Source organism: Aethalodelphis obliquidens, unplaced genomic scaffold (assembly GCF_003676395.1).
Source record: "Aethalodelphis obliquidens isolate GAN/ISIS:26980383/991018 unplaced genomic scaffold, ASM367639v1 scaffold22, whole genome shotgun sequence".
NCBI classification, from domain to species: Eukaryota; Metazoa; Chordata; class Mammalia; order Artiodactyla; family Delphinidae; genus Aethalodelphis; species Aethalodelphis obliquidens.
The window spans coordinates 16,651,364-16,677,182 of NW_020837966.1; the positions used below are offsets into that span (position 1 = coordinate 16,651,364).

The 25,819-nt window shown below is 37.2% G+C and overlaps 1 protein-coding gene across 3 annotated transcripts; it reads right to left on the reverse strand.

The window, feature by feature from the left end:
- Positions 1–214: 214 nt before the first annotated feature.
- Positions 215–24,392, reverse strand: UBA3 (ubiquitin like modifier activating enzyme 3). 3 transcript variants are annotated; one of them, XM_027121363.1, is made up of 18 exons: positions 24,312–24,390; positions 24,084–24,125; positions 22,097–22,217; positions 20,441–20,521; positions 16,406–16,488; positions 13,627–13,707; positions 9,316–9,359; positions 8,898–8,962; positions 8,433–8,588; positions 7,099–7,201; positions 6,849–6,962; positions 3,438–3,491; positions 2,861–2,897; positions 2,694–2,775; positions 1,671–1,771; positions 1,492–1,555; positions 1,349–1,403; positions 215–1,014 (listed from the first exon to the last, which is right to left on the reverse strand). In XM_027121363.1, the coding sequence occupies exons 1-18, from the start codon at positions 24,329–24,331 to the stop codon at positions 926–928; spliced, it is 1,392 nt and encodes a 463-aa protein (XP_026977164.1). In that variant the 5' UTR covers positions 24,332–24,390; the 3' UTR covers positions 215–925. The 3 variants fall into 3 exon arrangements, with proteins under 3 accessions (XP_026977164.1, XP_026977165.1, XP_026977166.1); XM_027121364.1 differs by lacking the exon at positions 24,084–24,125 and having other exon boundaries at positions 24,312–24,387; XM_027121365.1 differs by lacking the exons at positions 9,316–9,359; positions 13,627–13,707 and having other exon boundaries at positions 8,433–8,527; positions 24,312–24,392.
- Positions 24,393–25,819: the final 1,427 nt, after the last annotated feature.

The window sequence follows — 25,819 nt, forward strand, 5'->3', positions numbered from 1 at the left end:
AGAGGCGTTAATATAAAAATAGAGTCATTCCATTTCATTACCTTATTATGTTAGAGAAAATTAAATCAGTAGATACTTATTGTGGCTAAAATATTAATTCAAGTACCATAAAATTTTCCTATTAGTAAATCTGCTACATATTTAAAAATTATTTCTACCTTACTACAGAACTACTTACTATCCTTAATATACTTTAAAAAATTTCAGTGAGAAAAATAGACAATATATGATTTTATTAATAAATAGTGTGAAAGCATCAGTGATAACTGTTTAAACATTAAACTCTTTTAACATCCATGTCTTGGCTTTAATGTTGGGCATACTGGCTTCTATGGCACTGCAAGTAAACACACGAAAATACTTCCCATTTCCATGCACAGGTATTCAGCTATAACACCATTTACAAATTATTACGGACAAGATAACTTTTGCAATAGTATTCATTTGGACAGCCACAATTAAGTGAATATTAGATCAAGCAAGAAGTAGGCTATGTTCAATATGCTCTAGACGTCAGGCTGTAGTATTTAATGTTATTTAAAACTTAATTTTCTTATTTTTTAAAAGGGACATATTTTGTATATGTGGGTGCTTAAATGAAAACTGAAGAATGCATTCTTTGACCATAACAAAATTCATATACAAGAGGGCGTTTGCCTCCTCCTCTAAAAGAAGCAATACATTTGCTCATAGTCTCTCTCTCCAGGCACCATTTTCCATATTACTAATGAAAATGCTGACAAGCACCAACCCCAAAATTCTGTCTTCAAGGGAAAGTTACAAAGTTAAAAAACAGTGGCTCATTATAAAAAAAAAAATCAAATTCCAGCAACACTAATGCTAAAAATGACATCTATTAAATTTCTTAGCATCCAAGAAGTATAATATTTTCATGAGTTTTCTATTATGTGCAGATTTCCTTTCCTTAAGAAGTAAAATGAAGTTTGAACAGTACAGTCTGTGGTGTAGTGACATCAGCAACTGCCAGTTCTTGCCCATCAACGAGTCCCAATTCTAAAAGAAAAAATATACAATTAACCGAAGCAAAAAAACTCAACAAAATAGGTAATACACACATATACAAACTATAAAGAATCCTGGGCTAGATAAAGATCAAAATCCAGTTCTCTTTATTTAATCAAGGTAGTATTATATGTGATTTCCTAGAGATTTTTTAATATTCTACTAAAAGAGCAATAAACTCTATTAATGTTGCTAAAGATATAAGTAGGATGGTAGCACCATTTAAAAGCATTAAAAGCAAATCTAGAAGAGGCATTTATTACTTTTACTGGAAAAGAAAAAGAAGAAATTGATTAGTATTAGTAAATATACTCATTTAAAATACCTTTCAATGTCTTGGAGAGATTTGGCCTTGTTCGTTCTTCAATAGAGGTTACTGACTAGAAAACAATAATGTAAAGCACATTAAGTGAAATTAAACTTTTAATATAATTTTGTGGAAAAAAATAAAAACTGAACACTGATCACCTGTAAGTAAAGTGTTCTATTTTTTCCCTCTAATGTGGCTGTGATAGCTGGAGATTTCATCTGCCTAAATTATAAGAAAAACAAAGTCAAAGATCACTTTTTAAAAAACAATCCTAGTTTTTAAAGTTTTAAAGTCACAAAAATTCTTCTACAACATAACAAAAGTCTTGAACACTTACAGAGAAGCACTATTGGTTAGATAATCCAAAACCTCCTGCAGTTTAGCTGATGGAGAAAACTGAATGTTTTGAGGAAGCTGGCTACAAGCTGGGCAGTTTTCCTAGATATAAAATAAAACACAAATCACAGTGGCACATGTACCAATAACAGTCTCTTTATAATGAGGAAATGAAAATCAAGTTATTTTAATAATCATGCATATTCCCTATGAACAAATTTTTATGTTTTAAAACCTGCTTTTCCTAAAGGGCCATTTTTCCTAAATTATTTTGCTATACAGTATTTATTTCAGGATACAGTATTACAAAAGATATATCAGTAAGTAGGGTTCTGGAAGTTAGAAAATACTTAGAAAGGGTGTGGGCAATTTCATTCACATTTCCAGCCAGTAATTAATATTTAAAAATCAGGGACTTCCCTGGTGGCACAGTGGTTAAGAACCCGCCTGCCAATGCAGGGGACATGGTTTTGAGCCCTCGTCCGGGAAGTCTCACATGCCGCAGAGCGGAGCAACTAAGCCCGTGAGCCACAACTACTGAGCCCACGCGCCACAACTACTGAAGCCCACGTGCCTAGAACCTGTGCTCTGCAACAAGAGAAGCCAGCGCAATGAGAGGCCCACACACCGCAACGAAGAGTACCTCCCGCTTGTGGCAACTAGAGAAGGCCCGCGCACAGCAGTGAAGACCCAACACAGCCAAAGATAAATAAATTTTTTTAAATAATAAATAAATAAATAAAAATAAAAATAAAAATATGCATGATCAAAAAAGTTTTCACGGGCTTCCCTGGCGGCGCAGTGGTTGAGAGTCCGCCTGCCGATGCAGGGAACACGGGTTTGTGCCCCAGTCTGGGAAGATCCCACATGCCGCGAAGCGGCTATGCCCGTGAGCCATGGCCACTGAGCCTGCACGTCCGGAGCCTGTGCTCCGCAACGGGAGAGGCCACAACAGTGAGAGGCCCGCGTACCGCAAAAAAAAAAAAAAAAAAAAAAAAGTTTTCATTAGTATACTATTACTAACCTTTCTCTCTGCTTCAAATGTGTACGTGTACAGTCCATCTACATCATTGAATACCAAGTAATTATTAAGGGGAATATATGCACTGTAATGAAAAAATGTTCATTCTTATGTAATTGAGCCAGATCAAAACACAGATTTACAAATATATTAAAAATGAAATCCATTACCTTGTGGCTATTTTAAAAACCTCAGTGGCACACACAGCTAAAGTGGAGAGAAAATAAAGGTGCTTTAACTCAATGAAAATTAGACATTTAAAATTAGAAGTTTTTAAAAAGTCAGTTATAAATCAGTACAGATAAATTTACAAGGTTATTGATTACAAAATAAGTAGATAGAAAAATACATACATAAACACTCTTATTTGTAAAAACTGAGAAAGTAACATTTTATATTTGTTTTATATACTCCAAATGATAGAGTACCACCTCATGTTTTTCTCCCTCTTCTTCAGATTACCGTGCAGCCTGTTACACTGATTACAAAGAAATGGCACTAAAATGTCCCCTTATTACAGAGCACTTTATCTATGATATAATGTAAGAAAAAATATATAAAGGGTCCAATAGCTTGTTTTGTGGTTTTGGGGGCAGCTTGATTATACCACTATCCACCCAAGAAGATAATCAAATTCCCAGAACACCAGTTTTCTGAGATCAAGTAGCTGAAGAAATATCAATTTAGGTATTGAATCAAAACCTGAAGGAAAGAAAACAAAATTAAGTAGTGGCCATTTTTCCTCACCTGCAATGACTGCATTTGTGGAAGCTACTGCAGGAATGATTCGTTTTACTACCCCTGAAAAAATATACTGATTAAAATGTGGTCATTTCTTTTAAAAAGTAGGTATCTTAAATTAGACAATATGATTATTTAATATCATTTTCCATAACTTGATTTTTCGGGCTTTCAGGTCAGAAAATAGACTTAAGCTTAACAATGAAACAACCTTCTTTCACATTCACATTATTTTCTGTCACGTTCAGAATCTTAAGCAAGTTACAGGAGGAAAGAATAGTAAATTCTTCACACTGTTTCATATAAAGATGAGACAATAATATATTAATAACTGCTAAAAATTAGAGTGTTTATTTTGTTCCAGGAGCAGTATGAAGATTAAATAAAATATTACGGAATTTTCATAACATCATGTTAGTCTTATCACTCTGATTTTTAAAATAAGGAAAATGAGGTTGAGAGAAATTAACAACATCCACAGCTATACACCTCATAAGTGATAGGGGTGGTATATGAACCCAGCTCTGCCCTAAAGTGCATAACTTTAACCGATACAGTATACTATACTATACTCAGTAAGCTTTGAGTAAAATAAAGTAGGAGAATAACAGTTACCTAATTTTTCCTCATCTAATAGTTTTAGCTGTTCTATTCACAAAAATTTAAAACAAACAAAAACTGTGCCTAATCATTTTGTTTCACTCTACAATATGGACTACACAAAATATTAAACGTAGTTCTCTATTTCTACCCCACTTTTTTCATATCAGTATCCACAAATTAGGAATGAACAAAGCGCCACCTTAAACCATTTTTTTTAAGTACAAAATAAACATTCTGTAACTATATTTGTACTGTTCATTTTAGAAAAGCAAAAATTCAGAGAAAAGTAGCCATATTATCTTAGAGTGTGAGACAGCCCTGAAAGATGTGTTCCCAAGACTTCAGGTGTAGGCAGGTTTTAAAAACTTCAAAAAAAGGGAAATATCTAAGAAGGCGCGAAAGGAAGGCAGTTAAGTTTGGAAAGCTGTTTTAAAAAGTTAATTCTGAAAGAAGAAATAGGGAGGAGCTAACCTCATGATTACTGGAAGCTCTCCAGTGAACCACATAGAGCAGGACGTACTGGAAGGAGGAACAGGTAGTCACAAACAGGGAGGAGTTGAAGAGACGCTGTCCAATAAAAGCAATGTGAAAATGATAAAGATACGCCCCTGTCCCCCACCCCTTTTCAAAAAATCTGGACTTCACTTCCAATTTGGCTTCTGTACTCCCTGTCAAGGCCCTCCATCCTCAGGCTGAGAAGTACACGCCAAGCCTTGCTAAAAGGTATGGAAGGATAATTGAGACTACATATTGAAATGAGTTTATATAGTTCCTGATCAGGACAAAGAGAATTCATTTTTTAATTCAAACAATTAGCAAATAAATGTACACTATATGCCAGACACTGTTCTAGGTGTTGAACAGAGGAGCAGTAAAAAAAAAATTATCTGCTCTTACAGTGATGGAGGAGTCCATTAGACTGGATGGTCAGGGAAGACCTCCTTGGGGAGGTGATAATGTGAGCTGAAATCTAAACCATGAGAAAGACCCAGCCATGCAATGACCTGGGGAAAGAGCAATTCTGTAGAGTAAACACCAAGGGCAAAGGCCCCCAGAACAGGGATGAATTAGAGTGTAAGTATGAAATATTCTTCGCATAGAAAAACAAGGCTACCATTAGTTCTGAGCAATTATGAAAAGGTAAAATAGCGAATGGCTTACAAGTCATTTTCAGTTGAATGATCAGGAAATGGTGCAGTTCATACCTGAGGGATAAGCAGCCAACCCTAAGGGGAATCCAAGGAAGAGCATTCCAGGTGTTAGGATCAGGAGTATTAAAGCTCTAAGGTGGGATCAGGCTTGGGATCAAAGCAGGTCAGAGGAGGGGAACAAGGAGTGTATAAGAGCAACAAGGAGTGTATAAGAATGGAATTTTCAAATGACAAACCAGAACATTAGTAAACATAAGGAAATAATCACAGGAGAGAAATGGCATATTTTCACAAAGACAAAGCTCTTTCTGGTGAACTTGATGATCTTGGACAAAATTCTAGGAAGGGTGAACTGAGAGTATCTACATTAGGAAACAGTGATCACTAAAACTGAGCATTATAATTGTTCATTGAGACAAGTCACAAGACTTAGTTACTGTGACTAGCTTTGCAACCCAAGGAAATGTGGAGGATAGGCTTCTGGAGAGCATCTGGAAAGGCCTTTCATGACATCCTTGTGAACAAGACAAAGAAACATGAGGTACTCAAGAAGCTATGATCAACAGAAGGAGATAAATCTAAAAGGGCCTGACCAGAAGTATGATTCAGATGTCTGTTCTCAGCTAGTTTAGTCTTGTTAAAATTTTTAATTAATTATTTGGAAAAGAGATAAAGGATATGATTATCAGAACAACAAGTGATATGAAGCTAAAAATACACAAGTTGGCAGGCATAAAAGAATATACATATATAAAGAGAGAAAAGCCAGTTGAATTTAAGAATAAACTTGTAAGGACCTATACTTGAGTATAAAAGAAAAAACTACCACCCGCCATAACTGCCAAATCTGTAATAGGGAGATGTGGCTTAGCAATTGTGTATGTGGAGAAAACTTCCAGCTTTTAACAGGCAGTAACCCGAAAGAATCAAAAGTAGAGCATCAATGTAAACAACAACAAAAACTAAAAAAGTCTGCTCTCCTCTAAGACTGCATCAATGATCAGAAGTTTATCATACGACCCATCCTAGGGCACTGCATTCTCACCTGGATAGTTAAGAGAAGTATGGATAACTAAAATATGGTTAGAAAAAAACATGATGGGAACTTGAGTCATGAAACTTGTCAAAGGGTTAAAGGAACTAGGAAGGTTGATGGGAGTGATAATGATTTGGAGGGTTCAATACGTTAAGGGCTATTACTTAAAAGAGAATTAAATGTATATGTGGCATACTCTGGGACAATACTCAGACCACACTAAAGGTGGAGATTTCTGCTCAATGTACAGAAGAATTGTCTTAACAACACTGTCCAAATGTGAAATAGACTGCCCCAGGAAGGGATAAATTGCTCTTCAGCAAAAGATGAAGTGAATAAATGGCTCGACCTGGATGATTTAGGGCCTCTTCCAACCCTAAGTAAATAAGATTCAATGATTTTATTAAATTCCTTCCAGTTAAGAAGTAGTATGAAAAAAAAAAAAAAAAAAGAAGTAGTATGGATTCTAGTACACTCAGTTCCCTCCTACCAAATTTGGGGCACCTTTACTGAACCCCAAATGGATAGTACTATCTGAAATCATATCAATTATTTCCCCCAAGGCATCCCACCTCCTGAAAAAGGGATCATCCTAAGATCATAATATACGACAATTCACTAACTTACCTTGAGTGAGTCTATACGTAATACCTCTAATGTTATATTGTGATGCTCTCTCCAGGGATTTTTGGAAAATCCACTGAATATGATCAGGATCATCGCCGTCTAATGGAACCCCTTCTGTCAGAGGAGAAAAAAAGGAAAGGAAGACAGAAACATGTAAACATAAATCAACTTATTTTTAATATAATTATCCAAATAAATAATATAGACAACCATTTTATGTAATTCTGGATTATGAAATTAGGTTTATTACCTCCAAAAGGCTGCTCCTTAGGCCACTGCAATATCCTTACATATTCAATACAGTGTTCTGGTAGCCTGGGCATCGATGCAATGGTGCACATAGGAAAATTAACCTAAAACCACAGTTTGCCTTTTTTAGTGGATTTTAAACAAGAAATTACTTTAAAATGTAACTTCTAGTTATGATCTAGTTTGTAACACTTTCTTATAATTCATCCTAGCCTTCTACTTACAGAAAGAAAACATTTTATATCATTAAGAATGCTTCTGAAACTAACACAGAGGATCTGAGTCACTTCACTTAAGTTGATCTGCCTAAAAAAATAGGTTTGCCCTATATTTACAAAGTATATAAATTTAAGCTTTGTTAGAACATGGGAAGGAAGGGCTGAATAAATTCTCAAATATGAGTACTCTATTATGTTTACCTAATACTCATATCTGAAAATATAAAATTAGCCAAAATAAAAATAAATTCACAGTTAAATCAATCCCAAGTAGATACTAATGAAGTTATTTATATTTATAAATCAAAATTCTAAATGCCCTTTAAAGTGGGTATGTAAATTAAAGAGCCCCATCTTTAGAAATATCATTCTTATCCCTGGTATCTTTATCTCCCTGAAACAATACAGGCAAAGACCAAAGAAAACAGATTACAGCTCTATCCCAACATATAACTTTGTAATTGATCTCTTGATCTCTACTCTCCAAATAAAAAAATAATACAAATGAGTTATGAGAACAGTAACAAAATGATGATATTCAGTCTATATTATATCTTGCCTCAAACAGAGCAAAATTTCATATTTTATCATCTTTCTTCTTAGCATGATTTTTAAAATATGGTTACCCCTAATTAAAAATCCTAGGGCTTCCCTGGTGGCACCGTGGACCCCTAATTAAAAATCTTAGGGCTTCCCTGGTGGCACAGTGGTTAAGAATCCACCTTCCAATGCAGAGGACACGGGTTCGAGCCCTGGTCTGGGAAGATCCCACGTGCCGCAGAGCAACTAAGCCCGTGCGCCACAACTACTGAGCCTGCGCTCTAGAGCCCACGAGCCACAACTACTGAGCCCATGTGCCACAACTACTGAAGCCTGCGCACCTAGAGCCCGTGCTCCTCAACAAGAGAAGCCACCACACTGAGAAGCCCGTGCACCGCACGAAGAGTAGCCCCCACTCAGGACAACTAGAGAAAGCCTGCACGCAGCAACAAAGACCAAATGCAGCTAAAAATAAATAAATTTTTAAAAAAATCCTAAATATTGACTAGTCTTAATAATTCAATCCTTATTCTACCCCAAGATACTATAAAACAGATGTGGGTGCTTTTGTGATTACCTGTGGTGGGTACAATTCCAGTGTGCATTCAACACAAGCAGTCATTCCAGGCAGAATCACCCGGGCATTTCCTTTAAAACCTTCTGTCCCCCCATCTATCAAAGGGACAATGGAGCTTGGATCTAATACACCATCTTCATAATTTAGAAGAGATATCTAGGAAAATTATTTGAAGGGCTTATAAGGAGAGGGGGATAAGAATTCAAAAAAAGGGAAATGCTATCTAGTAATTCTGTAAATCAATCACATTATTGAGTAATAATATAACAAACCAAGGGATTACATTAGTAGCAATTTACATCCTCACCTGAAAATTAATGACTGGCAATAAACAGTGAACTACACCTATTACTGAAAATTGAATAAACTCTGATTTTTCAAAAATATGACACAAAAGTCTCATTTTTAGTACGTTAAGAGCAGCAGGAAGAACTTCAGAGAACTGTAAAAACACTAAGTCTTTACCAGCATGCCATTTATCCATCTTCTGGCTATGACAGAATCCAGTCCACATACAATTATATGAAATTCTACAAGAAAAAAAATGCAAGTTAAGTTTTTTAAAATGCTGCTGCACGAAATAAGTCACAATTTCTAAGAAACAAACAAAAAAACCATTTTTCATTATAAAACAAACACACACAGCTTCTACTCCTTGAGTAATCCTTGCTCAAGAGAGCAGATAAAAATGCACCTAATGGTGCCAACTAAGAATTAAAACAGTGCCATTCTCTTTTCAGTCAACAACATTCCTGAAAAGCCAACACCAAGAAATGAAAGCAAATAAAGAAACAGGCTTCAAATAGCTAGCAATCTTCAAACAGACAGCAACTAAAAAATAATAAGAATTTAGTGAGAATTTAATTTCAAGTGGAAAACTTACGTCGATAGAAAGTGTCGTTAAAATCCTGAATCTTGTTGAAATGTCTGAACATAAGTAAAGGAACTTAAGCTGCTAAATTTTTAACTTGCAAAATGAATTCAACAATTCCATAAGGATCAAATTATAAATGTATATTTAAAACAAGACATAAGTCATCAGTGTTCAAAGCAGGGGAATTCAAGGAATCTGACAAAATGAACACAATCCCACCCCATGGAAAACCTTTTTTCTAAACACTACTCTGCCGTAACCACATAGAGTAGTTTCTCTCATCTCCAAACCTCCGTATCATTATAACTGTGTCTCTGTTACACTTTCTGCTCTGCTTCAGTTCTTATATAAAACCATAAGCCCTGGGAAAACAGAATGTGTACCTTCAACCACCAGCACCAAGCAGAGAGGCAATAAACATTTGTTTAGTGAAGGGAACAGGCACATTATAGTTCCCATTTAGAAAGGGGATTTTAGAAGTTAATTTACTGCACAAATTAACACATTGTACACCTTAAGTTTATACAGTGTTGTATGTCAGATATGGTCAATTAAAAAAAAAAGTTACTGCAAAGCTAATTTTTAGAAAACATGTTTCCAATAGCTTTTTCAGGTGCTAATGATTTGTTATTGGTTTTTTTCCCTTGGAGAGGGGGAGAGATGAATTTTCTTCCTCATTTAACTCAGTTTTTCAAGACTCTCTTTTTACCCAACCCACATCATATCTGCAGGCTTCCCCAGCCTGGAGGGTGCCAAGGGAACCCCATTCAAAATTGGCTGTGGGTGTGAATCACAGTAGTTAACATCTGAACAGCATATATATGCTAAAAAAATTTTTTTAATTTTTCAAATGAAGCAAATTTGTTTAGTAACATATAAATTACACTCCCCTAAAACAAATCATGCATTACATATTTTAGAAAGCAAAATGGAGAAAAGAGGGACAATACATATGTTTGCCCTAGATTTTTTTATTCTGGCCTACAAATAAAGTTATAAAAAATACATTCAATTCTAGCCTTCACCCACTCAGACCTCTATTCCTTTTGAATGCCAGGCAAACAAGAGGCATAAGCTGCAGCTAGAACAGCTAGAAAAGGTCAAAAGAGAACCAGAGCAAACACTGGAAGAACAAAAATTGGAGACGCAGGAGCCAGACCAAGAAATCCCACCTCCTGGATTTCTACAAAATACCCAAAGTTTCCCAGATCTTAATAATGGGGGTAGACAAAGAGTGTGCACACTTTTTTTACCCCCCTCTTTCTCCCTATATGGACCTGAATTTGTGTTTTAAACTTTTTATTTTTGCAAAGATAGTACACAGGTGTCCCATATTTCTTTCACCTGGTTTCCCCCAACAGTTACATCGTATATAACTATAGTACAATATCAAAACCACAAATGTAACACAGGTACAACGTGTGTGTAAAGTTCTGTCATTTAAACACATGTAGATATGTGTAGCCACCACAATTAAGATAAACAACTATACCATCACCAAATATATCTCCGTCCTGCTACCCCTTTATAGTCACACCTATCCCTTCCACCACGCCTAATCCCTGGCAATCACTAATTTGTTCTCCATCTCCATAATTTTGTCATTTGAAGAAGGCCATAAAAATGCAAACATACAATATATGGTGTTTTAAGATTGGCATTTTTCATTCAGCATAATGCTCTTGATATCCAACCAAGTTGTATTTCATTAGTTAGTTCTTTTACTGCTCAGTCTTATTGTACTGAGTACAATAATTGTGTATTGTATATACGGTATTAACTGTACCACAGTTTAACAATTCACCTACTGACAGATGTTTGGGTTGTTACCAGTTTTTGGCTACTGCAAATATAGCTGCTATGAACATCTGAGAACAAGTTTTTATGTAGACATAGTACTCATTTCTCTAGGGTAAATGCCCAGGAATGAAAGTGTTGAGTCGTATGTAAAGTACATATTCAAATTTTTAAGAAATAGCCAAACTATTTTCCAGACGGCTATACCATTTTATATTTCCCACCAGCAATGTACAAGTAATCCAGTTTTTCTGTATCTTTGCCAGCATTTATTATTATTTTTCATTTCAGCTACCCTAATAGGTGTGTAGTAATATCTCATTGTGATCATAATTTGGATTTCTTACAGCCAGTGATACTGAACATATTTCATGTGCTTTTTGTTATCTTTTTTAGCAAAATATCTCTTCATATTTTTTGTCCATTTTCTATTTGCACTGTTTATTTTTTACTTTTGAGTTATGAAAGTTCTTTATATATTCTTGATGAGTCCTTCGTCAGATAACTACTTCCTAAGTATTTCCCAGTGTGTAGTTTATCTGTTCATCCTCTTAACAAGATCCTTCACAGAGTAAAAGTTCTTAATTTTGATGACGTTCAATTTACCACTTTTTTTCTTTTATGGATCATGTTTTAATGTGGTCTAAGGACTCTTCATCAAGCCCTACGTCCCAAAGATTTTTCTCCTACATTATCTTCCAAAGTTCTGCAGTTTTACATTTTATACTTAAATCTATGATCCATTTTGAGTTTATTTTTGTAATTTTGATGTTTGAGATTCATTTTTTTGCCACCAGAATTTAGCGAAGAGATTATCCTTCCTCCAGTGAATTGTTTTTGCACCTTTGTGGAGTATAAATCGGCCATATTAGCACATGGCTATTTCTGGTTTCTCTATTCTGTTCCGTTGATCTGTGCCAATCTCTCTGGCAATACTACACACTCTTGATTATTGTAGTTATATAATAACTCTTGAAATTGGCTAGTGATTCCTCCGACTTTATTCTTTCTCAGTATTATCTTAGGTGTTCCTTAGCCCTTCTCTGTGAATTTTAGAATAATTCCATCTGGAGAAACAAAAAAAATTGCAGGAATTTTGATAGAAATTATGTTAAACTTGTATACAAATCTGGGGAGAAGTGACATCTTTAGTATGCTGAAGCATCCAATTCCTGAACACAGAGTATCTTTCCATTATTCAGATCTCCTTTGATTTCTTTCATTAGCATTTTGCAGTATTCAGCATACAAGACCCATACTTATTTTGTTAAGTTTACACCTAAGTATTTCTCCTTTTTTTGAGTGGTTGTAGATGGCACTGTATTTTAAATTTCACTTTCCATGTGTTCACTGCTAGTACAGAGAAATACAATTGATTTTTGTATGTTGATTTTTGTATCCTGTGGTATTTCCAACATAACAAATCCCATTTCCTAAATTTCTATAAAATACTAAAAGTTCCGGGCTTCCCTGGTGGCGCAGTGGTTGTGAGTCCGCAGGCCGATGCAGGGAACACGGGTTCATGCCCCGCTCCGGGAAGATCCCACATGCCGCGGAGCTGCTGGGCCCGTGAGCCATGGCCGCTGAGCCTGCGCGTCCGGAGCCTGTGCTCCGCGACGGGAGAGGCCACAACTGTGAGAGGCCCGCGTACCGCAAAAAAAAAAATAATTAAAATAATAATTTAAAAAATACTAAAAGTTCCCTGGATCTAAAGGTATGGGAATCAACGAAGTGTGAACAGTCCTTTTTTAAAATATATTTCTTATAAAAATATATTTACTCTGACACACCTTCCATTTAACTAATAATATACTGACTCTTTACTTTGCCTGCTATGGTAAGGCGACACGAAGATTAATGGGGGGCTTCCCTGGTGATGCAGTGGTTAAGAATCCGCCTGCTGATGCAGGGGACACAGGTTCGAGCCCTGGTCCGGGAAGATCCCACGTGCTGCAGAGCAGCTGGGCCCATGCGCCACAACCGCCGAGCCTGTGCTCTACAGCGCGTGAGCCACAACTACTGAAGCCCACGAGCCTAGAGCCCGTGCTCTGCAATGGGAGAGGCCACCGCAATGAGAAGCCAGCGCACCACGGCGAGGAGTGGCCCCCCGCTCACAACTAGAGAAAGCCCACGCGCAGCAACGAAGACCCAATGCGGCCAAAAATAAATAATAAAATCAAATAAATAGTTATTTAAAAAAAAGATTAATGGGATCCAACCTACGAACTCAGAGTCTAGTAGAGGAGATATGCAACTGAAACTGAAATTAAGGGCAATAAGGCAAAATAAATGATGGCACTGGCTACATTTATAAAATTTATATAACCTTAAAAAGAAAAGATTGGTAGGACATTAAACTAAGTGTTACCAGCAGGTATCACAGTAATAAGCTTACTGCTGCTGCTTATTTTCCTTTTGCTTATCTATATTCTCTATGTTAAACATCTCCTGTATAATGATAATAATAATAATAAAAAGCTTCAAAAAGTTACGTATTAAGTAATTTATTTGTCAAAAGGATACGGAACTACATTGCAATTAGGAACTCTGTCATTTAGAAATTCTGCAGCAACTTCAGCCTTAGGTCTTCCAACATCTTTAGGCCTACAGGAAAAATTATATTTAAATTATCATTCACGATATAATCTAGATTATCTGTATAATCTACTTTCACACATAAAAATATCCAAGGTGAGTTTATTTGGAGGCTATTTAGAGGAATATTTTTACCTAAGTATTTCTGATGAAAAATTAGTCATTCAACACTAAATGTCAACCCTTGTTGATATTCCAAATTAAGTATTTACAAGTATTGACAAGTCTAATTAAGTATTTAAGTAAAAATATAAACAGTGCTTTTTTTTTTAAGGTAAAGCATAATAACAGCATGTTTCCTAGCCACTTCTCACTGTTGTGTTTCCCAATGCAAAAAATTATCCCAGATCCAGAGATTTCCAAGTATTTGCCCAAAACCCCAGAACTTCAAGGTGTTACTATGCAGGTCTTGGCTGAAATAAATTCGAGAGGTCCTAGGGATGCAAGAACGTTCACTTATCTTCCCATGTGTGCTGATTAAGTAGTAACTTTTGTGCCCCATAAGAAGCCATAACCATGTTTTTGAAGGAATAATTCGAAAGGCATTATCTAAAATTGCAAACGTTACCAATATTTTCAAGAAGGTAAAACTTAAAAGACCTCAAAAGGTCACTCCTAGATAATAACCATAGCTACAGACAGGAAAGGACAGGAATTCTCCTTCTAACCTCAGTACAAATGGTATTTTCTTTCCTAATATTTCCACATTCTCCTCACAGAAACAAATCACTCCCTCATGTATACATAACAAGTTCTTCATTACTACTTTTTCACAACGTATTTTTGGTTATATACATAGGTCTATCATACTAGACTATGAACAACTGGAAGAAAGTTACCATATTCTTACCTCTTTGTACTCCTTCCTACTAAGCACAGAATAAACACTTTAAAAATAAATGAATATTAAAAAATCAATGTGCCTAATAAAATCATATTTTATTTAAAATTGGAATTAAAAAAAAAATGCTTTACCAGGTCAATTTTCTCCTAATACAGCAGTATGCTTTTTTGACTCAAAACTTCTGATAAGAGTTTTTTTTTTTCTGATGAGAGTTTTATTCTGACTTTGTCCTAACTTGCAATAGAAGAGGCTCTAGCATAAGTCAAGCACCTTGATTTCAGTACTGCATTCAACTACTCTGGACAGAGCTGTTTAGGTATGTAAAGATGATAAAATAGAGTTTCAAGAATCTTTTAGGTTGTGCATTGTATGTGCTTTCATAATAGATCCCAAATAAAAGAACTCCTAGATGGTTTCTGTGGGAGCTGCAACTTTTATCATTCCAGAATTAGGGGATTAGATTGCTCCACCTAAAAACTGCACTTTGAGCAAAATGGCCTTTTATATACATCATCCTTGCAGGACACTGTGGCCTAATTACCTAACCTGGAAAACAAGTATCTACCCTGGGGTTTGCTCTGAGATTAAAAGAGGTACTATAGATAAAGAGCTTAGAAAGTACTTAATATATCCTAAGCACTCCACAAATGTTAACTCTCATTATGATCTTCAATTATTATTTCAGCCCAAAATTAAAGGGCATGGCCTATTATCAATAACCAATCAATTTGGTAGTGCCTTTTTTTTTCCTTTTTCTTTTGAATTTTATTTTATTTATTTTTTTATACAGCAGGTTCTTATTAGGTATCCATTTTATACATATTAGTGTATATATGTCAATCCCAATCTCCCAATCAGTGGTGTCTTTTTTAGAGCAGTCATACACTAAAAATTTGTCAGACTGGAAAGGGCCCACAAACTTTTTCTATCAAGAGAAGAGAAATTTCGAGGTTTAAAAAAATAAACAAATGAAAACCTTAAAAGTTAAATGTAGGGTTCACACAATTACAATACTTTATTAACCTGACTTAGTTTAACCCACCCTTCAATCTCTTTAAGATTTTCCACAAACTTAATTTTATCTTTTCTGCTAACCTAACCTCATCCTGCATACCTAGAACTATTTGAGTGCTTTCTGTCAGTACCCTATAAGCATCAGAGAGAGAGAAAAAAGTCCTTATCTCTCTGTATCTATAATTCTTTGATTAACAAATAGATACATTTATCTAAGCCATTCAAGCCCCTAAATGCTACATACTAAAATTTATTAATGAACTTTTCCTCATATCTGCATATAAGGCCTACTTCCAGTTTTTAAAGTCACTTCAAACAAGCTGCTCTTAGATTACCTTCTCTATGTCATGTATGCCTAAGGTAATTATCCCTCTTTGTTCCATTTCACTTGCTCCTGGGTTTCCTCTCCTTAACTCACCATTTTCTTTCACCTTCTATAAAAAGTTCAAACTCTGTCACAACTTCATTGCCCCAGAGTCACCACTCAAATCTTGGCTCGTAAGTCCCCACCACTATATCTCACGAGGGCCTAATACATAGTTATGGTTCTCTTATGAAATCAACAGAAAGAAAAGAGCTGCACTCATTGTCTTCAGGGCACAATCACCCCAAAATCACATACACCTTTTGTAGATTTCCTAAAAAACAACAAAAACATATATTTGCTTACAAAACTTCTTTCACCAGAATGCCCAAAATTTTGCTGCAAAATTTTACCTAAGATGGGAGAGTAGTTATTTTCTTAATAAAATTAGTGTTATCCTCTCAGTGGTTTTTAAAATTATTAAACTGCAGTGTACTCAAGTTCAAATGATTATCACAATTTTAAAATAAGATATTAAAACTTACCTAAATAAAAATTGCCTATTTAGATTGGAAACATCTATAGTGTCCATGTCTATAACATGAATCTGTCTAAAACCAGACAAGGCCTGTGGGAATAAAAAAAATCCAATTAAGCAGAAGTTTCCTCACATCTGAAATTTTAAAATTTCTTTTCAATGGTCTTAAATCTACAAATTCTCAATAATAAATTCTGCACAATCGTTTTCAACGGTTAAAGAGTCTTACAAGATATATAAAATTCAGGGTTCTTGTAAAAGGTCAAAAAAGTATAACTACTCAGTTTTAAACAGTCCATATCCAAAACAGAATAACTCAAAATTTCTATAGTTGTTTCATAATCCCATAAACACATCTGTAAAGTTTGTTGCTTTCCTGCTGTTGCTGCTGCTAGATATTTTAATTTTACTAGTCTTACTACTTAACTGTATTTGCTATTCTTTTTCAGAATATTGTTAATAGTAATTCCTACAAGCTTTATCTTAGTTTACATAAGCATGCCGCCATTCAGGACTATAAGATTATATTATAAACACACACACATATGTATATACACTGCACATGTAAAAGAAATATCTTAAAAGTAGAGTCAAGAGCAAGCAATCAAACAGCTAGAGAAAAGCAACGAACTCTTGTGTTTCAGTGATAATGCCACATATTTTAACAGTACAACCACTGTTCAAATTTACCAGCAGAAGCAAAAGATTAAAAAAAATAGATCTCAATAATCAATTATGCTTTTCTGGTCTTGGTCAGTTTACTTATGTAATCAAATTGAATCACTTGGCAATAATTTCCCCATTTTTCTGCCCCTCTTTATAGCAAGAAACTCTCAAAAGAGTTGTCCGTACTTTCTTTCTCAAAGTCCACTCTTGCACTTGCTGTAAACAAGCTTTCACTCCCATCACTCCACGGAAAACCACACTTGTCAGGTCATCAGTGACCTCCACGTTGCCACCTCCAACGACCAGCTCTCAGTCTCTCTGACATGATCCATCTCAAGTGTTTGCCAGGGTGTGGATCAATTCCCCTCCTGAAAACATGTTCTTCACCTGGTCACCCCACTCATGAGAATATGAACACTTTTTAAAAATTGGTTTCCCATTCACCACACTCATGAATTTTACTCCTAATTTACTGGCCAGAATTTGGAGTGCCCTTGCGCTTATTAGCTCTGGTGATTTCAGACAATCTCATAACATAAAGCATCATCTAACAGGTATCTCAAACTTTACAGTTTCCAGAACCAAAGCCAATCATTCTTGCTCACCAGAATCAGCAAATCTGTTTTTTGCCCAGCCCCCCTCACTTCAGTGAATGCCAACTCCATCTTTCCAGTTGCTCAGGGCAAAAACCTTATCATGTCATCCTTGACTCCTCTCCTTCTCTTATGTCCCACACCAATCCATCAGCAAATCCTGCTGACTCCATCTTCAAAACATATCCATAACCCGACCACCTCTCACCACCTGCAGTACTACCATCCTGTTCCAAGTCACTCTCACCTCTTGCCTAGATGACTGCACCTTCTAACCAGCCTCTCAGCTTCCTTCTCTGTTCTCAACACATCAGCCACAGTGAGCCAAGTTAAAGCCAGATCGAGTCAACTCATCTGCTTAAATCTCTCCAATGACTTCCTGACTCAGAGTAAAAGGCAAACTTCTTACAGCAGCACCTCAAGCCTTTTGGGATACTCCAAGCCCCTCCCATTATCTCTGATATCCTCCTAGAAAATGCCCCTCCTTCCTCACTTCTGCTTTAGCTATAATGACCTCCTTGCCCTCCTGGAACATAAACAGTTATGCTCCCACTTCACAGCTTTTGCACCTGATATTCCCTCTGCCTAGAATGTTCTTGCTCACCTTTTTGCTCAAGTAGCACCTTTTTGTGAACCCTTTCCCTTCCCGCCAGGCTATATATTGATATCTTCCATCCTTCCTTTCTCCATAGCATTTATTACCATCCGACATACTACATAGTTTACTTGTCTTTTCCCTTCCATTAAAACATAAGCCCCACAAATACAAACACCTGTCTTGTTTGATGCTGTAACTTTAGCATCTAAAACAGTACCTGGTATACAGAGAAAGAGGCTGAATAAATATTTGCTCAATCAATAATATTAATGTTATACCCTTTTTTTTAGAATGAGCCTTTGGGGGCTTACAATCAATTGAAAAAACATGTATGTATATCTCTTTTGTACTTATGTGTGAAACAAGCAAAGTAACAAGTGGTAAAACCGAAAACGCTTAGTTTTCTTCTTTTTTGGAGTAAGAGGTTATTACAATGCAGTAAATAACAAGGCCACTCCTAAAGTTGCTGGATGACTACTCCTCAGATCTAATCTCCAATTACTTTACATTTAAAATTGGTATCTATCACATTTGCAAATAACAGCTTTGGAAAAAGTTAACTATTTAGGGGATTTGTGCATACAATTTGTGCATACAAAACCACTGCCCATCCTCCATAAATCCTTTGGTTCTCATGCTGCAAGGGTATTTATGTCTGATAAGGTACTGTCATTTTGGCACCCTATCACAGAGTATATCATACATGCTGCTGTTTATTTTGTGAGAGACTTGTCTTCCCAATGATATTTCAAATTAAGGACACAGATCGTGATGGCTTACAATGCCCACAGAACCCAGCATAGCCGACTACCATGAAGCGTATTAAGTTTTTGCAGTCTCACTAGGAGCGATGTTAGTGTTTCCTAGCAAAATTAATGTGGCTGTTTATATTTAAACTTTGCTCCCAAGGCTGACTTTTTAGGTCCTTCATCTGGCTGTTATCTGCTTCATTTTCCAAGAAGCCTACTCTAGCATTTCCACTTTCCCACATACTAACCATAAGGCTGGCATACAACAGCTGCACATCAATTCTTCCCTTATCCATTTTTGCTAAATAAACTGATAAAGTCTTATAAAGAGCTACTACTGTAGTTATCAGAAGTCAATGAAATGGAACTTCCCTGGTGACGCAGTGGTTAAGAATCCGCCTGCCAACGCAGGGGACAGGGGTTTAAGCTCTGGTCCGGGAAGATCCCACATGCCGCAGAGCAACTAAGCCGGTGTGCCACAACTACTGAGACTGCATTCTAGAGCACGCAAGCCACAACTACTGAGCCCACGCACCAAAACTACTGAATCCCGCATGCCTAGAGCCTGTGCTCTGCAACAAGAGAAGCCACTGCTATGAGAAGCCCGCACACCGCAACAAAGAGTAGCCCCCGCTCGCCGCAACTAGAGAAAGCCCGCGCACAGTAACGGAGACCCAATGCTGCCAAAAATAAAGAATAAATTAATTAATTTTTAAAAGTCAGTGAAACTAATTAAGTCACAAAGTATGTATTTCCAACCAGTATACAGAAACAGCTTCACTAAATAGTACCCTCTCTTAAGACAACAGTCATTTAAAACAGACTGACCAAAAAAAAGGCTTAGCTCCCCCAAATTTTATGGGTATACTACCATATGGTCTTAAAAAAGTTACTATATGATTAGATCATGTAATGACCTAATGGTTCAGTGAAACACCTAAGAACTGACGGCCTGGATTGGATTCCAGGTACATCACCATAATCCAGAAAAAACTTGTCATTTAACATCCCTGAACCTGTGTCTCCCCTCTATATAAAACGAGACAGTGTCCTATCCACCTAAGTGGGTTATTTTGAGGGACAAAAGAAATAATAAATTCTTTGAAATTACATGTTAAATATGAGTTACCAGTTTTGTTATTTACTTCACTGAATTAATGAGCTCTCTGCAAGAGGAAGCACAAAGATTTGTTGGATAAAAAGCAGAGAAGAAAAGAGAAGTAAGAATTTCTATCAACAACTTTATAGCCGAGGACTTCAGGGCTTAAAAAGTTAAGTTACGTGATTGTTTTAATTACTATCTGGAATTTGACCTGCTAAACTTATCTAACAAAGGCTCAGGAGAAACGGTTAACAATCATAACAAAGAAATGACAGAAAAGGAAAAAGGTTTAATTATCATAAAGAAAAAACTTCATATTATATAGTTGTATTACCAGATTTTTCAGGAGCTCACATCCTAAGCCGCCAGCTCCAATGACTAGAACTTTACACGTATCTAACAAAAACTGGAGAGACTGTAAAGAACGAAAAGGCGTATTAAAATCTAGTTGATAAAAACCTTAAGTAGCATCAATAAAGCAACAAACCATAAAACAGCTTCTGAGGTTTCCATGAAAAATGCAACTGACGATAAAGAACAGCCTCTGTAGTTAGTAAATTATATTAAATTTATGAACAAGGTAGAACCAGAAATTCTATAACCCTAACGATTTCAGAGTTCCAACTTTAATGTTTTTAAACTGACTTTTATTGTATGAAATTAAAACGGTATTTCTAACAAGAAAAACTAAGCCTAGTTAAGAGTAGTCTTTTTTTTTTTAACTTTGAAAGGGATGGAAAGCATCAAACTCATTTAACTGACTTCTTACAAATAGAAAAGTGTAAAAATTGTAAGAACTGAAGATCAAGCACTGCATAAGGTGTTTAGAGGTCTTTAAAAAACATAAGGCAAGGGCTTCCCTGGTGGCGCAGTGGTTGAGGGTCTGCCTGCAGATGCAGGGGACACGGTTTCCTGCCCCGGTCTGGGAAGATCCCACATGCCGCAGAGCGGCTGGGCCCGTGAGCCATGGCCGCTGAGCCTGCGCGTCCGGAGCCTGTGCTCCACAACAGGAGAGGCCACAACAGTGAGAGACCCGCGTACCGCAAAAAAAAAAAAAAAAAAAAAAGGCAAGAACAATAATAGCTGCTTTTGAATACAGTGGGTTAAACTTACAAAACATGAGATGACAGGAAGAAAAACAGACAAAGCTCTCAGAATATTGCCTATCAGCAGAAACAACCACTTAACAGAAGTATCTTAAATTATTAGGCTAAAAAAAAATTTTTAGAAGCACAAGAAAATATGTTGGATTATCCAAAGAAATGGAAAATACTGTCAATTCTGTCCAAGATTCAAGGAAAGAAGAGTTATTCAGATAAGACACCAAGTCAAACCCAAGAGTCTGAACCTTAATTTTAGGAGCAGCACAATACTTCTATTTCAAAACATCTCTTCATCAATACAAAAGGACATAAAATTTTACTGTAAAATTTACTGTAAAGGAATACTTCCTACCTTGTAATAAAAAACAAGTTGTTTCTAACTAACATTTGCTTTAGGTCAGACACTACCAGTTCCAAATTCTATTCCTCTATTATACAGAAGTCACATATTTTTTATACTTTTTAACATGCAATTAATTATATTCAATTCTAAGCAAAGATGCTCATTTCAAATAAACTTCAAAATTTAAACAAGCACATCTATATTCCTGTGAAAATTAAATTTCTCATAGCAGGGCTAAAAAGGTGTGTCTCAAAATTAATTTTAAACTGGAATTTTAAGTGAAGTATAACTTAGAATTTTAAATGAGGTTATGAAGTCATTTTACTCTTGAAAATTTTCAACATGTTACATGAGAAATGTGAAAACAACTCAAATATTAGTCATTCAAATAAAATCAGTTGCAAACATTCCATTTAGTATTTCAAGATAACTTACACAATTTTATTAGTATTTTTATTATAAGAGTAAATTAAAAAGGAAGCATTTTATTGCTTTTGAAACATAAAACTATTAGAGGAGTTATTTAAAAATAAACGTTTCTCACTTCAGTGCTCGGTTCGAAATCAGGGTGTGTGAAGGGTCCAGATCGCTCGAGGAACTTCTTTACATGGTTCCAGCGACCTTCCCAGTCTCCAGTGTCCCCACACCCACCATCAACAGCCATTCTGCACAGAACACAGTAAATTCAGCTGCAAAGATCAGTATGAAAAAGCCACACCTACAACTATTATGGTTTCCCCAAATGAAAAGGTAACGACACCAGACCTGCTCAAATAAAAAGGGTAATATTCCATGTGGTTATGCTTATGCTTTTACTGTCTTTTCTTGCTATTATACAGTTTATTTAAAGGTAAGAACTGCACATGTTTGAGGAAATAAGTCAGTCGACATGTTTCTGGGTTCCTAAAACAACCTAAGATCAAACTTGGGATATTGGTCAATCAGTGAGAAATGGGCTTTCTAAACATTTGGAATTTACTAAAGATCACTGCAAACTGCCCAATCTGTTCTATGAACACACTTGGAACAGGAAATATAACCTACAAGGAAAAACAAAATCCATAAAAGCCCTCCACTTCCAGAATCCTAATGCTTGACATCTAACACAATTCATGTGTCCTTTCCAAGTCTGAAAGGTGAGACTTGAAGATTATTTTTCATGAGAGGAACTTTAAAACATTTTTCTCTGAGAGGTCCTAATTTTCAAAAAAGAAGCTCTTAGGACTATGAAGTGGTTTCTGTTGCCACTAAACACAAAGAATGTTTTAGGTTATAATTATGTCACAGATGGGCATTACCATCTAGAAATCTTTTAGAACATACAATTGAGTAACGAGGGACTCCTCTAACAAAATACATGTATTTTCTACTCATTGCAAGATCATGTTTCGTTGTGATTATTTTTAATTTTTCAAATTTCCTATAATCCCACAATTTCTACCTTCAAACATATTAGTATATCCAATTTTTACAAAAGGGACCGAGTATTGCCTAGCAATAAAGACCATAGGTTTTGATGTCACAGCTGGGTTTGGTTCCACAATTAATAGCATTGTGACCTTGAGCAGATTACTTAACAGTCATAAACCTCATCTGTAGCTTGTTTGTACCTACTTCTTAAGGTCAGAATGAGGATAAAGCGATAATCCACATAGACGCCTTAGTACAATACTTGGTATATAGTAAATATTCAAATTGTGGCTGTCATTTTAAAGTGGAGAGGAAATGAAAGGTGGAAAGAAATGTGAAATTAAACTTGTTCCACGTCCTCTTGCAATTGAAATTCAACTTTCTGAGGAAGATACCTAAAGACTCTAAGGCCCTGCTACTGGGAATTGGCCCAGAAATTAATACTAACTCACCACGCCCACTGCAAGAGTACTTTCTTCCCCTCCCACATAAGGAGGAAGAAAAAATATGTGGTGTTGCCCAGGGTGGAAAACACTTCGTTTAAACCTGTCTCACCTGCACAAAACTAAGCATCTGATATGAAATAAGGTGTGTAATTAACGGAGAAAATAAGCTCTTTGGAGTCAACACTCTCCTTTAAGAGCCAATGATTTTGCACAAATGATTGAAGTGCTTAGTACAATACCTGACATAAAGTTCTCATAAAAAGTTTGCAATTAATACTATTGTCTCAGTGTTTACGAAAGGCCCAAAACGGCCTAGTGTCCGTTTCATGTGTTTTAGTAAGATTCCCTTCTCACAAGGTCACTGCTCTGACAATTTGGGATGGAGGAAGAGGGGGTCGCAAGGGTCCGTCCGCAAGACCTTTAAGTCAAGACCCCGGCGGGCCAGCGCGGGATCTGTGCGCGCTACTCGGGCCCGGCGCCCGCCCGAGACAGAGACCAGGAGGGCCCGCCGGGCCCCTGGGGCTGCGGGCGGGGCTCGAGGGATAAGGCGGCGCAGCCTGCGCTCCGGGTGCCCCCCTCCCAACCCCCCGGGCCCGCTGCGGCTGGTCCCCTAGGCCTGGGGTGGGGGGAGGCGGGGGTCCCCGGAGAGGGCCCCGGCCTCCCGGCAGCACTAACTTCTCAGCCAGCAGCTCCTCTATTCTCCTTCTTTTCTTCTCCCTAAAAGAAAGAGAGAATAAAAGAAGGGTCAGCATCACGCTACACACTGGGCGCCGCGAGGGGATGAGGGGCGAGGGGACGGGGCGGAGGGTGGGGGGGACCCCGGGTGGAGGCGACGACCGCCCACCGCCGCGCTCTCTCACAACCCAGCCCGGCCCGGGGCGCCTGCAGAACCCGGGTACTTACGGTTCCTCGCCATCCGCCATATTGTTCTCCGCCTCTTCCCAGGAACCCCCACGGCGGGAGGAGCGAAGGGGCGGGGCGAGGCCGGGAGGGAGAAGGCGGGACCGGCAAAGGAGGCGGGGGCCGGAGACGGGGGCGGGGCCGGAGAAGGGGCGGGGACGACAAAGAGGGACGGGGAAGGCGGGGAGGAGGCGGGGCTAATGGGTCTGCCTGTGCCAGGCTCCCGTAGCTTCAAAGACTTCTTTGTAATTAAAATCTTGATTAAATACACTTAATTGGAGAAAACTAGTGTATAATGTTATGCTGTGTGAGAATACAGACGTAATACATTGTTTATACAATTTATGTATATGCAAAGCATCTCATCACCTAAAGATAAATGGTGATAGAATTTTGGAATACTTTCTTCCAGAGTCAGAGATAGGTAGATATGTAGGTAGATAGATAGGTGTGTGTGTGTGTCTGTGTGTGTGTGTGTGTTTGTGTGTGTGTGTGTGTGTGTGTGTCTGTGTGTGTGTGTGTGTCTGTGTCTGTGTGTGTCCCCGTGCGCACATGCATGTGCTTGTTTGGATGGCTGGATACAGAAAAACAACCATGTTCAAAAATATTAGTGTGCGTACATATATATGTATATCCTTTCTTGGAGTGCGACAAGAATGAGATTTAGAGTCAGAAGAAACAGTTTAAATCCTTAACTCTCCACTGATTATGAGACCTTGGGCACTTCTGTCTACATTTGTAAACTGGGGATGATAATGTTTACCTTGTAAGACTGGAATTAAATGAAATCCATAGTGTTTTCAAAATATAAACCCTGATCAGTCACATCAGCATCATTAGAGAACTTGTTACAAATGCAAATTTTCAGGCTCCACCCTCAACCTTCTACTAAGTTTTGGATGATTCTGTGCAAAACAAAACTTCAGAATCACTGAAGTGGAATGAATGCATAAAGCCTGATAGGCACTCAGTAAATGTAGCTGCTATTAATAAATTATGATATTTAATCTCCTCTTTGTCCTTTATTATCCCCCAATCAGTTTTAAGTCAATAGCATTCATTGAGCTGAAAGTCAGTGCCAGGCAGTAAATGGAGGGATAGAGTTCACAGTCCACAGTACTTAACAGGAAACACCAGCCTCTCTCCAGGTCACATGTCTCAACATCAACTAAGAAACCTTTTTTTTTGCCTAGACTCCTCCGCAGATGGAAACAACTAAGGTTCTTTTTCAAAACAGGCTCATGTGTGCTGGGTGCCCAGCAATGCTACTTTTAGGAGACCTTTCCATTAGTGGCAGTGAGCATCACAACCCCCTCAAATGGTGAAAACCAAAGGGTGCCTTGGAGATCACGTAGTCCAAACCCACATACTTCGTGAGGAGGAAGCTGAGGCCCACCATGAACAGAAAGGGGCTGGCCCAGGAAGAGGTCTGCAAAGGCATCTGGCCCTGCTTGTGCCTTGGGACTAATGCCCTGACTCACTGTGGTGGTATTTTGATAGATGACACCAGG